Below are 12,824 nucleotides of genomic sequence, written 5' to 3' on the forward strand. Positions count from 1 at the left end.
GGGGGTGATATTTGACGCCAACTTAACATTTGATCCGCATGTTCGTAATACAGTCAAAGCATCTTTTTTTCATATCAGCAACATTGCCACATTACGTCCCATGTTGACTTTTTCTGTGGCTGAAAAGTTAATCAACCCTTTTGTGTTTTCGCGTATTGATTATTGTAATGCTTTGCTGGCTGGAGTTTCAAAAGCTACCCTAAGTAAATTACAGTTGGTACAAAATTCAGCTGCCAGAATACTGACTAGGACGCAAGGGAGCACATTACACCTGTCTTGGAAAAATTGCACTGGCTTCCTGTTAGTTTTCGTATCGGTTTGAAAATTCTCATGCTTATAAGGCCTTGAATAATTTGGCTCCTCAATATTTGTCAGAGCTTTTAACCCCCTACACACCTACACGGGTTCTACGCTCCTCTGAAGCTGGTCTTTTAACTGTTCAAGCAACTCGGCTTAAAACTATGGGTGATCGGGCTTTCTCTTCATTGGCTCCTAAATTGTGGAATTCCCTGCCCTCTGAGATTAGAAATGCAGAATCTCTTTTAAATGTGTTTTTAAATCGTCACTTAAAACTTACTTTTTTAGGGTAGCTTTTATGTGATTACTTTGTGTTCTATTATATTGGCCTTGTATTGTTTTTACTTCATATTTGTATTTGTATGTAAAGCGCTTTGAGATGCTACTTTTAAAGGCGCTATATGAAATAAAGCTTATTATTATATGCATGACAAGTTTTTGCTGTATTCAACATTTTGTAACATTTTAGACAGAATCTTCAGAAATAACTTCATTTAAAATACACAACACGTTAAAAAAAAGCATGACGTTAAAAGCTATTCCAAGTATTAGAGAACTTTTATGATTTTTTTTTCAAGAAATGTATTTAGGAACATTCTTACAAACTTCTTGGAATTCATTTCTTTAAAGCAAGACACCCATAAGTAAATATAAACAACTAACAGATTTCATCATACTTCTCCCAATTGATTGATTACGTTAAGAATTGCAAAAATTTGAATTTGCTAATTAAATATGCACATACTTGCATACATTTCCAGAAACTAATTCTGAACTTTTGATAAAGCCAGGTCCAGAATTTTTGTTTGTTTTTGTTGACATACTAGAGTTTGGATTTCTCTTTTTAATCCCTCCATAAATCATAAAATACTGTCAAAAACCAGAGAAAAATACATTTCCACCATGTTTTTAGAAATAAAAAGTTTAAAATCTAGCAAATTATACATTAACAAACCCTACAGTAAAACCCTTCAGAATATAGATCGGCATAAAACTGTACATTTTGATGTATATGTGCTGATGTGGAGAAAAACTCATTTTGAGCAAACTATAAACGCAAATAGATCCAAAACCACACTTAAATGTATATTTAAGATGGTTTCTTTCATCTAGTCTGAAACAGCATGTCATGAAAAGCCAAACAGACTAAAACCTAAAAAACTGACTACACTCCTAAAAATAAATGCCATAGAAAAAACATTTTTGGTTCCCAAAAGAACCTTTTAGTGAACATTTCCTAAAAGAAGCTTTTTGAAGAACATTTAAAAAATCCTTTAAAAATCTTTTCTGCATTTGAAAGGTTCCATGGATGTTCAAGGTTCTTCATAGAACCACTGATGCCACTAAAGAACCTTTATTTTTCAGTTTAAATAATGGTTTTGCCCGTTATATCTCACCTTAAGAAGATTTTGGAGAATCCTGCTCCAGATCCATAAGCGGATCACGTCTAAATGCAGTCAATCTTTGTTACCCACATTCAGGAAGACCAAGACCCATCTGAATCCATTCCACTGCACTTTTCAAAGATAGGAAAAACTAAATGTGTTTTTCATTATCACACCACCAGCGTTTGAGAAACACCTGAAGGCCCTCAGGAACAATCTTGCATCAAACCCTTCGTCTCCACGGCAACAACCCCTGGACTTCACTTTCCTCTTTAGCGTTCCCTATTTCTCCTGACCTCATCCGTCAGCGCGAGCCGAGAGGAAACCCACAAACCTGATTAATGAGTTATGAGCGATTTATGAGCGATCGCTCTTTCCCACAATCCCTCACTCGTCTTTTATTTTCTGTCACACCTTCATTCTCAGGGCTGTATCAGCAAATAAGGGTCACACCGGTGTTAATTAAAATTTCATGGCAGATTAAATGAGTACACACACACACACACGTGCAGTCTTTGGATAAAAGCCTGGCAGCGGCGGCCTGTTATCCAGGAGAGATGAAGGTTTAATTAGAGAGAAAATAGGTTAGACGACCCTCTTCACAGATCAAATCCTCAAATCCTTCCTCACGGACACACTAGAAAAAAAAATCATACAAGCAGAAAGTTTTCAGAGAGTTGCAGAAAGGCTAGTTAATAAGAAATGTGGGTTAGTTGTAATTGTAATGCTTATCACGCATATTATTGGCATGCATACTAGCTCTAAAGTATGCAGTATGTATAATGTGCACAATATGCACATTTTCTGTATGTACGGACTAAAATTAGAGCAGACTGTATACTGTATTCATCAATGCAATGCACTACAAGGTTATATTCAACCTGTCTTTATTGACAAATATACAGATTTTTTTCACACAATCCAGAATCAAACTAAAAGGTATTTATTTGTTCTACATTAAATAATTAAAACGTTCATGTGTCGACATCTCTAGTTTGTAATTTAAATGTTTATCATACTATACTGTATGCTGTTTCGCATGCTATTTTATAATAAAGTTGAAAATAAAACTAAGTTTATTAGAATATGTTATATAAGAAAATACCATTTTAGTCTTTTATACTTCAAAATTCCATGTTTAATGCAGTGTGCTGTTTGCCATTTCTGCATAATTATTTGTGAAATTGACAATTTCTGAGTGTAGATTGTTTCCAAAACACTTATAATGAAGGTTTCACAAACTCTGATGATAAAAATCAGAAAAACAATAAATAAACATCACATTAGAGATATATTCAGGAATAATGAACAAGTACATTTCAATTTGGTTGTACTAAATTTTACATTTACATTTACGGTAGTAATTTAGCAGACGCCTTTATGTGACTTACAAATGAGGACAATAGAAGCAATTTAAATCAACAAAAGAGAAATAAATGCAAGTGCTATAACAAGTCTCATTTAGCTTAACGCTGTACATGTAGCATGTTTTTAAATTATATAATAAATAAAAAAAACAGAATAGAAAAAGAAAAGAGAAGCTAGTTTTAGTCTTTTTTTAAATGAATAGAGTGCACGTCTATTGTGTCATTTTTAGTTTTAGTTATTTTATTATATTTAAACTAAATCTAGCCCTGGCAAATAGCTGAAATAAAAAAGTTTAATGTTTTTTATTTATTTAATTTTTTTAAGTTAAATGATATTTTATTTACAACTTTTTAAAAGCATTTAATTAACTCTAATATCCCTGATTCACACAGGACATATTCAAACAAGAGCACAACATCATAAAATCTCAAAATGCATGCTGCGAGATGCTGAAGAAACCGATAAACATCCCTTCAATAACACAACTGACAGATGATCTATCATAAACATCTGCACATAAGTGAGAGCTAGACAATCATGAACATCTCTCACAGCAGACAGTAAACGCAGCGCTGAAGATGATGATGATGAATGTGTTTGACAGACTTCAGCTCTTCAGTCACTGTCTCTGAAGCTCAAACACTAAACTAAAACAAGCAGAAACATCTAGATAAACCTCATTCCTAGTTCAACTGCCACAAGTGGTTTATCATTATATAATAAAAGCATAAAACAGGTGTTTACCTTTGCACTGGTTTGTGTTCTTGTCCAGGATGGCCTTAGTAGACACAATTTTCCCATAGCTGTGAGGTGATAAACATAACCAGACGTTTAAAAACATCGATCCAAAAACATCATGAGTATTTTTATACAGTTCACACGTGTGCATATACAGTTTATACTTGAGATTTAGTTTTTATATTATTTTTGTGTAGTGGCAGTTCTCTTTTGTGTTATTTTAGTATAATTGTTATATTATAGTTTTTGTTAAAAAAAAAATATTTTCAGTTTATTACTTAAAATTTAGCTTTAGCCATTTTTTTAATTAAATATTTTTTTCCATTAATATATTATATCATCATTTTTTATATGTCTATATAGGTTTATTAATTTATATATATATTAATTTTAGCTTATTTAGTTTTAGTTATTTCAGTACTAACTATAAATGAAAACGAGAAGCATTGCCATGGCAACTAGATTGATTTTTATTTTTTCAATTAACATTTTATTTCAAGGACATTTTTTAAAGGTTTTAATTTTAGTGAACTATAATAACCATAGCTCTTACAGGTATCTCACATTTATAGGATTTTATTTATCCGCTGAAATAATTTGTCAATCAAGGTTTATTGCACCCAAAACAGTCTGAAGTTCATTATTTAGTACAACTACAGCAGCTGTTTCTGCTTTTGTACCATTAAATCACAATCTTGAATGATTTGCTCTTTAATGTGAAAAGTAAATGTTGTGTAAATATGGCTGCATAGTTTGTGTAGTTCAGTCAGAGAGTTAACTCAGTGTGTGTGTGTGTGTGTGTAAACTCAAGTGTGTCAGTGTGCCTCGGTCTCTCATCTTTTCTCCAGCAGGAATAATTGTGAATAATAAACACACTGGAAACACTGTTTACAGCACAATGTGTTTTTGAGATGATCTTACACATCTTCAAACTCACTCTTAACCTTTCACTATTTTAAACTCAGCATGCAATCAAAACTGACCCTATTTTTTATGCATCTTATGATTCATGTAAATTAATTTTTATACTTATTTTGACAATTTTGAGTCCAAATATCTTCACGATTTGCTCATTTGGCGTCATCTACAATCGTGTTCAAATTAACCTATTTCATTATTTCACAATACAATCACGATCTTTACCTAAAACTAAATTATTGAAAGAATTTTTCTTAATTGAAATAAAAGCTGAAATTAAAGAAAAAAAAGTAATAGCAGATAAAAATAAAATTAATTGTAAAAGTGAATTAAAAAGTAAAGTTAAAAGTAACAATAGATAAACTAATTTTGTAAACTATTTAAACTAAAGTGTAAATCTTTAAACTATAATCAACATTAGATAATAAATAATATAGAGCTATAAAAATATATTAAACTAAAATGATTAAATAGTTAAAATATAACTGAAATAAAAAGTAACATTAACCAAAGTTAAACATTTTAAGTTATAACTAACATTAGATAAACTAAATATAATTAAGAAAAACAATAATATAACATTAGATAAAAAATAAATTTGATTAAAAACTAAAAGTAAAACATAACTAAAATTATATAATTGTTTTTTTCATAATTGAAAAAAGCTGAAACGTAATAAAATTTGAAATTATAACATTGGATAAAAGTAACACTAATAGTAAAACTTAATTTTAAAAGTAAAGTGAATAAAGTAAAACTAAGCAAAAGTTAAAAGTAACACTGGATAAAACAAACAACAACAACAAAAACTTCAACTTAAAAACTTAACAAACTTAAAAATAAAAACAATCTAAATCAGAAAACTTGCCTTGGCAACTAACTGAAATACGCTGAAGCACTAAAATAAATCAAAACTAAAACTGAAAAATAAATAAATAATTAAACCTAAACAATAATATAAACAATGCTAAAATAATAATAATAATAAGTGACAAAAGCACATAAAATAACAAAAACATTTTTTTAATGAAAACATAAAAGGAAAAGCTAATTCGAAATTTTGTTAAAATTATAATTGTGAATATAACAATGTTCTATCATGATAACACAAAAAACATACCCATCAACATCAGGCTATAGGAAAAATATTTCCAAACGATTGGGTTTGTTGTGTGTGAACATGCCTTTAAGCTCCAAACACACAGCTTGTCCTCGTGGGGTGTGTGTGTGCCATAAGCACATCTCATTACAGACATACTGTTTGTGTCCGCTGGGAAACCGTGAGTGTGTGTGTGTGTGTGTGTGTTCTGTGGGGACAGTGAGACAGTCTTATCAAAGTATCTTCACTCTTTGTCTCATTAAAAGTTGAAGAGATAACTTTACCTACACAAACATAACATACAGAACTTCCTGCATCTATGATCTAAAAATACCCAAGCATGACATTAGACCCTATGAAACCGCTGAACCGTAATTATACTGCAGTGAAGCGCTCAGCATTATTGAACACATCCTGTGATTCAATTAAAATCATGTCTGAAATCATGCTTGACGACACACTGGAAACTGCATTGTTGGATACAGTACACAGTGTGCTCTGGTTGTTTATTATGGAAGCCTGGGTCTGCCAAAGAATTTTTCACTCAGAATTGTGAGACAAAATTTAGAATCTTGAGCTATAAATTAAAAAAAATGTGAGAAAAAAATCTGAATTATGAGACGTAGACTGAACTGCGAGAAAAGTCAGAATTGCAAGATATAAACAGATAATTGAAAGAAAAGTCAGAATTGTGAGATGTGAACAGAAAAATTTCTGAATTGCACCTAATATGACAGAATTGACTTAATTATGACAAAAAAGTCATAATTGCAAGACAAAAAATCTTAATTGTGAAATATAAGATAATAAATAAGAAAAAATCTGAATTGCGAAAATTTTAACTCATAATCATAAGAAGAAAAATCTGAATTGCAAGAAGTCAGAATTGCAAGATATAAACAGAGAATTGAGAGAAAAAAGTCAGAATTACAAGAAAATTTCAGAATTACGAGAAAAATCAGAATTGCAAGAAAAAAAGTCTTCATTTTTTCCCCATTGCAGAGAAAAACAATTCTACATTTACATTTATGCATTTAGCAGACGCTTTTATCCAAAGCGACTTACATTGCATTCAAATTACAGTTTTTACATTTTATCAGCTCTTTCTAAAATGTAAACTCAAATTTGTAAGAAAAAAATCAAAATTGCAAAAAAAAAAAAACAATTGCAAGACATAAACTGAGAATTGACAGAAAAGTCAGAAATGCAAGAAAAAAGTATTTTATTTTTTATTTCACTTCAGATAATTATGAGTTTACATTTTAGAATTGTTTTTCTAAGAAAAAAATCAGAATTGCATGACAAACTCATAATTGGAAGAATACATTCAGAATTGTGAGATGTAAACTCAGAATTTATAAAAAATAAAGAATTGCGATACAATTTCAGACTGGCACGATGTAAACCCATAATTGCAAGAAAGAAAAGTCAGAATTGCGAGATGGACACTCAGAATTGTGGGAAAAAACCTGTATTGCGAGATATAAACTAAGAGTTTACAAGATGTAAACTATGAATTGTGAGAAAGTCAGATTTCTGAGTTTATCTCTCTCAATTCTGTTTAAAAGAATAAGAGATAAAAAAAAAAAGTTATTATCTTTTTTATTCCGTGACTGAAACGGGCTTCCATTGTATACTGCACATTTTGGCAATGCAGAGGGCTTTCCCTTCACCTTCAGAGTGTGAGTGCGTGCGTTTGTTTGTGTGTGTGTGTGTGTGTGTGCGCATGTTTATGTGGTTTATGAGGACACAAATTTGTATAATGACATGGGTATGACAGAGGTATTACAATATGAAGGTGGTTTATGAGGACACTGCCTATGTCCCCGTAATTCAAAAGGCTTAAAAAAACATACTAAATGGTATTTTTTTGAAAATCTAAAAATGCACAAAGTCTCCTGTGAGGGCTAAGTTTAGGTGTAGGGTTGGTGTAGGGCAATAGCACACACAGTTTGTTCAGTATAAAAACCATTACGCCTATGGAGAGTCCCCATAAACCACAAAAACCTGTGTGTGTGTGTGTGTGTGTGTTTGTGTGTGTGTGTGCGTGCGTGCGTGCGTGTGTACTCACGGCTGGCAGAGTTTGATGAGGTCCTGGTCTGTGGTTCCAGGTGGAAGTCCTCGTATGTACAGGTTGGTTTTGCTGAGCTGCTCCACTGCACTCTGACTACAGCTGCTGCTTCCTGGACTGGGCGGGGCCATTGGATGAGGGGGCGGGGTATATGGCTGTAAGAAAGAGAGGGGCGTGGTTAACCTGAAGGTTCTGAAGAAAGTAAAGCCCCTTTCACACTGCACGTTGGTCCCGGAAAATTGCCGGAAAATTGCCGGAGTGTCTTCTGTGTGAGCGCAACCATGTCCCGGGATTGATTCCGGGATCAATCTCGGGTTGAGGACCTAGTAACATTGCCGGGTTCAGTCCCGGAACGAGCGCTGTGTGAACAATGCCGGATCAATGGCGTAAAGGCTGATGACGCGGGTTATCATGCAACTCTTTTACCGGGTGTTTTGAAGGCAGATCAAAGTTCACACAACGAAAAATGTGTAAACTGGAATGAAGCAGCGATCAGAGCTCCTCACTATTCGCGCTGAAGCTGAAATCGTTCGCCAGTTTAGTTTTTTTTTTTTCTTTCGTTCGCTAGTTTAGTGAAATGGTGCACGGCACATTATACACGTCACATGAAATGTCACGTGTCTTTACGGGATCTTTACTGGTTGTGTGTGAACCATAGACTGTAAAAAAAAAATGGACGTAGTGTCCGTGACGTCACTCGTAGGTTTCTGAAGAGCGTTTTTGAAGCCTAAAGTGGGCGGAGCCGACCACCGCCATCTTGGCAACGCGTCACCGCGCGTCACTCCCGGATGATCCAAAATGGGCAATGAGGCGGGACGTGGGCGGAACTGAGGTGCCTGGTTGTCTGTATATAGTATGCTTATTAATCATGTTCTCACTGAGTTTCGTCTTTTAAAAACAGTTTTAATCGGTTTTAATTCTTTAAGCCACAGAGTTTGTATTATAGCCTAACAGTTTTCTATTGGAGGAAAACGCTTAACCAGTAACGTTAATTACAGGCCTAACGTTACAGCCAATCACAGTCTGTCGGATTCTGGAGTGTAGTTAAGTTTTAAATAAAATTATAAAGAATAAATAAATTAATAAATAAAATTACATTACAATATCACTCACCGGAAAAAATGGAGCCTAGACTTGGACGGTCTGTTAGTACAATTAACCGCACAACAAGCCATTTTATTAGATAATTTTAAGAAATAATAACGAAAAAAGCCATAGACTGTATAAAACAAAAGCAGAAACACGGCAGAGATGCCAAGTTCAGCGGCTGAGGTAACGTGACGGCTAACAGACAGCAGATAGAGACAGCAACGTCAATCAACCTGTCACTCAAGTGGCCACGCCCTTAATTATGCAGAAGTTTAAGGCTTAATATAATTTAAATGGATGAGTTATAAAAAAATTCACCCCCCTCACAGTTGTCACGAAGGGCAAAATTAGCTATATAGACCAAAATAAATATTTGTACCAGGCTGTAAACATGTTTTTTTCTACTGTAAAGTTGGGCATTTTAACATGGAGAGTCAATGTGATTGACTCCCTTTTGGAGCCAGCCTCCAGCGGCTAGTCGATGAATTGCAGTTTTAATCACTTCCGTGTTGGTTTCACTAGAGGGAGCGGGAGGTTGCCGCTTGGTGTGAACGCACGCACAGATTCCGGAAAATCACTGGCAGTGTGAATGAACCAAAATCTAACGATCCGGGAACAATTGCCAGAACACATTACCCGTGTATTTTCCGGAATCTCTGTGTGAAAGGGGTTTAAGTGTGTGTGATTTAAAGTGGCGCTGCGCAGACTGATTAGTGTATGACATTAAAATAAATAAAAATAAATAAAAAAATAAATACATAAAAATAAAACAGCTCCAGTTCACATGCCATTTTATATTCATTTACCTTTACATTTATTAATTTAGCAGACTTTTGTAATTATATGTCCAAAGCCGTTCATCTTACTTTGTGCAACACAGGGTTATTACTAATAACTAAAACAAATATTTTTAAAAAACACTTTTGATAATTAAAGTAAATCTGAAAACAAATTATATATTTATGTAAAATTTTTATAAAAATATATACAACTATTGCCTTGGTAAATAACTGAAATACATTTAAATTAAGACACTACAATTAAGAAATAAGCAGAAATAAATTAATTTACACTGAAATAAAAATTTAATTAAAATAAATTATTCAAATTATATAAAACACAACCTAATATAAAATGACAACATCTAAAAAAATTACACACACACACACACACACACACACACACACACACACACACACACACACACACACACACACACACACACACACACACACTTTCATCTAGTTTAACTTAATGTACTAAAATAAATAAAAAAATACAATAAATAAGCAGAAACTATTGAAATATTTGTAAAGAAACAACAATAAAAATGTCAAAAAACACATAAGAATTACTCAAACTTTAAACAAACATTAAACAATAATATACAAATTCTCAGTGATACTAAAATAGCTGATATAACACTAAAGCAGCACTGGTGCAGCAGGGTTCTGGGCAACAGTATGACAATAATTTGCATGTTAAACTGTGAAGCTTCTGGATCAGACAGCAGTGAATCAGACATCTTTATAACTGCATCATGAGTTACTGAAAGACAGAAATAGACTTCTTCACTTTATTCCTGTGTCTCTGTCCCTCTCTCACGATCCTTTGCTCTCTCTTGGCCGCTGTCTGTCTGCAGGAATGTGAACGTCCCACCCCTGTGATTAGCTTTGTTTTAAAAGTCAGGAGTTTTACACTACGAGGCAGAAAGGATCAAACCGCACACTTTACTCTCCACACACTGAAACAGACGCAGAACACACACCTAAACCCACATGCTGAGGGATTAAGACAGATGATAAACGTCCTTCTGTGAGACGCTCATGTGTCTCAGTCTGTCAGGAGAGGAGAGGAGTGAAGCTCAGACCCTATGAAAGAAGAACGAGCAGCAGGAATGTCACAGTCAGACTTCTGATCTGCTCCACAAGCTTATGCTGACCGTCTGATTACATGCAAACAACGCAAACATGGAGAGAACAATGTGCTAAATGTAACCTGCACATATGCACAGAAATGCAGCCAGATAATGACTGAAAGAGTGATAGTTTTCACTGGATTTAGGAGCTCATTTTAGTTCATCTCCTATCCTGAAAAGTCTGTCTTGCAGGATTGATTAAAAATGAGCTCCTAAAACTTACTGCCAGATTCTGGAAGATAAATTCTTCAAACAGTGGTACAAGAGGACATGGTGCTGGTCCTTAAAGAGTCACTGTAAACTTATCTATCTATAAAGCCTATAAAAAAATCAGTCTTCATGTTTTTCACAACACTTCAGCATGTTATTATTATCGGAGTGTCTATTTACACTAAGTGCAAATAGCCCATCTTGTTGGCAAAGGCTATTTACACGAACTCTGCCCACTAACGTGTGATTGGGTTAGTCAACAATAAAAAAAGAAGTTAGTTCAACATCAGTTTCAGTGGCGTAGATGGTAAGGCAATGTTATATTTAGGTCACGTCCCAAAACCATTCAAGGTGGCGGTTATTAAGCCTCTTATTACGAAACCACAACTAGATTCAAATGAACTGGCAAATTACAGACCCATTTCAAATCTTCCGTTTATGTCTAAAATTTTAGAAAAAGTTGTGTCTACTCAATTATGCTCCTTTTTGCAAAAAAATTATCTCTATGAAGAATTTCAGTCAGGTTTCAGGCCTCACCATAGTACAGAAACTGCACTTGTTAAAATTACGAATGACTTACTACTTGCTTCAGACCAAGGCTGCACCTCATTGCTAGTATTACTTGATCTTAGTGCTGCGTTTGACACTATAGACCATGATATACTCATAGATCGATTACAAAACTATACTGGTATTCAAGGACAGGCTTTAAGATGGTTTAGATCCTACCTGTCCGATCGCTACCACTTTGTTCATTTAAATGGGGAGTCATCACAATTATCACCAGTAAAGTATGGAGTACCACAAGGATCTGTCCTAGGTCCTCTGCTATTTTCAATATACATGTTACCCCTTGGTAATATTATTAGAAAACACGGGATAAGTTTTCATTGTTATGCTGATGATACTCAACTATATATCTCAACAAGACCAGATGAAACTTCTAAACTATCTAAGCTAATAGATTGTGTAAAAAATGTAAAAGATTGGATGACCAATAATTTCCTCCTACTTAATTCAGATAAGACAGAGATATTACTTATTGGACCAAAAAACAGTACACAGAATCTCGTGGATTATAATTTGCAACTAGACGGATGCACTGTTACGTCCTCTAAAGTCAACAATCTGGGTGTTATATTAGACAGCAACTTGTCCTTTGAAAATCATATTTCCCATGTTACAAAAACAGCATTCTTCCATCTTAGAAACATTGCCAAGCTTCGAAACATGCTACCTGTTTCTGATGCAGAAAAGCTAGTTCATGCATTCATGACCTCTAGACTGGACTATTGTAATGCACTGCTAGCTGGTTGTCCTGCATCTTCAATAAACAAGCTACAGATAGTCCAAAATGCAGCGGCTAGAGTTCTTACCAGGTCAAGAAAATATTATCATATTACCCCAATTTTACAGTCTCTGCGCTGGCTACCTATTAAGTTCTGTATCATTTACAAAATACTATTGCTTGCCTATAAGGCCCTAAATGGTTTAGCTCCTGCGTACCTAACTCGTCTTCTACCACGCTACAATCCAACCCGCTCCCTAAGGTCACAAAACTCTGGACTTTTGGTAGTACCTAGGATAGCAAAGTCCACTAAAGGAGGTAGAGCTTTTTCACATTTGGCTCCCAAACTCTGGAATAGCCTTCCTGATAACATTCGGGGTTCAGACACACTCTCTCTGTTTAAATCTAGATTAAAGACACATCTCTTTAGCCAAGCATTCACA

The 12,824-nt window shown here is 34.1% G+C and overlaps 1 protein-coding gene across 1 annotated transcript in view; it reads right to left on the reverse strand.

The window, feature by feature from the left end:
- The window catches only part of LOC306847544 (RNA-binding motif, single-stranded-interacting protein 3-like), a gene marked incomplete at its 5' end in the record, with an annotated part of 59,383 nt that overhangs the window by 29,162 nt on the left and 17,397 nt on the right, over positions 1 to 12,824 (reverse strand). The window contains 2 exons of the mRNA XM_079381534.1: positions 3,795 to 3,853; positions 7,877 to 8,031. Coding sequence (XP_079237660.1) covers positions 3,795 to 3,853; positions 7,877 to 8,031 — 214 coding nt within the window. The remainder of the gene's footprint in view (positions 1 to 3,794; positions 3,854 to 7,876; positions 8,032 to 12,824) is intronic.

This window comes from Barbus barbus (assembly GCF_936440315.1).
Source record: "Barbus barbus genome assembly, chromosome: 27".
NCBI lineage: Eukaryota > Metazoa > Chordata > Actinopteri > Cypriniformes > Cyprinidae > Barbus > Barbus barbus.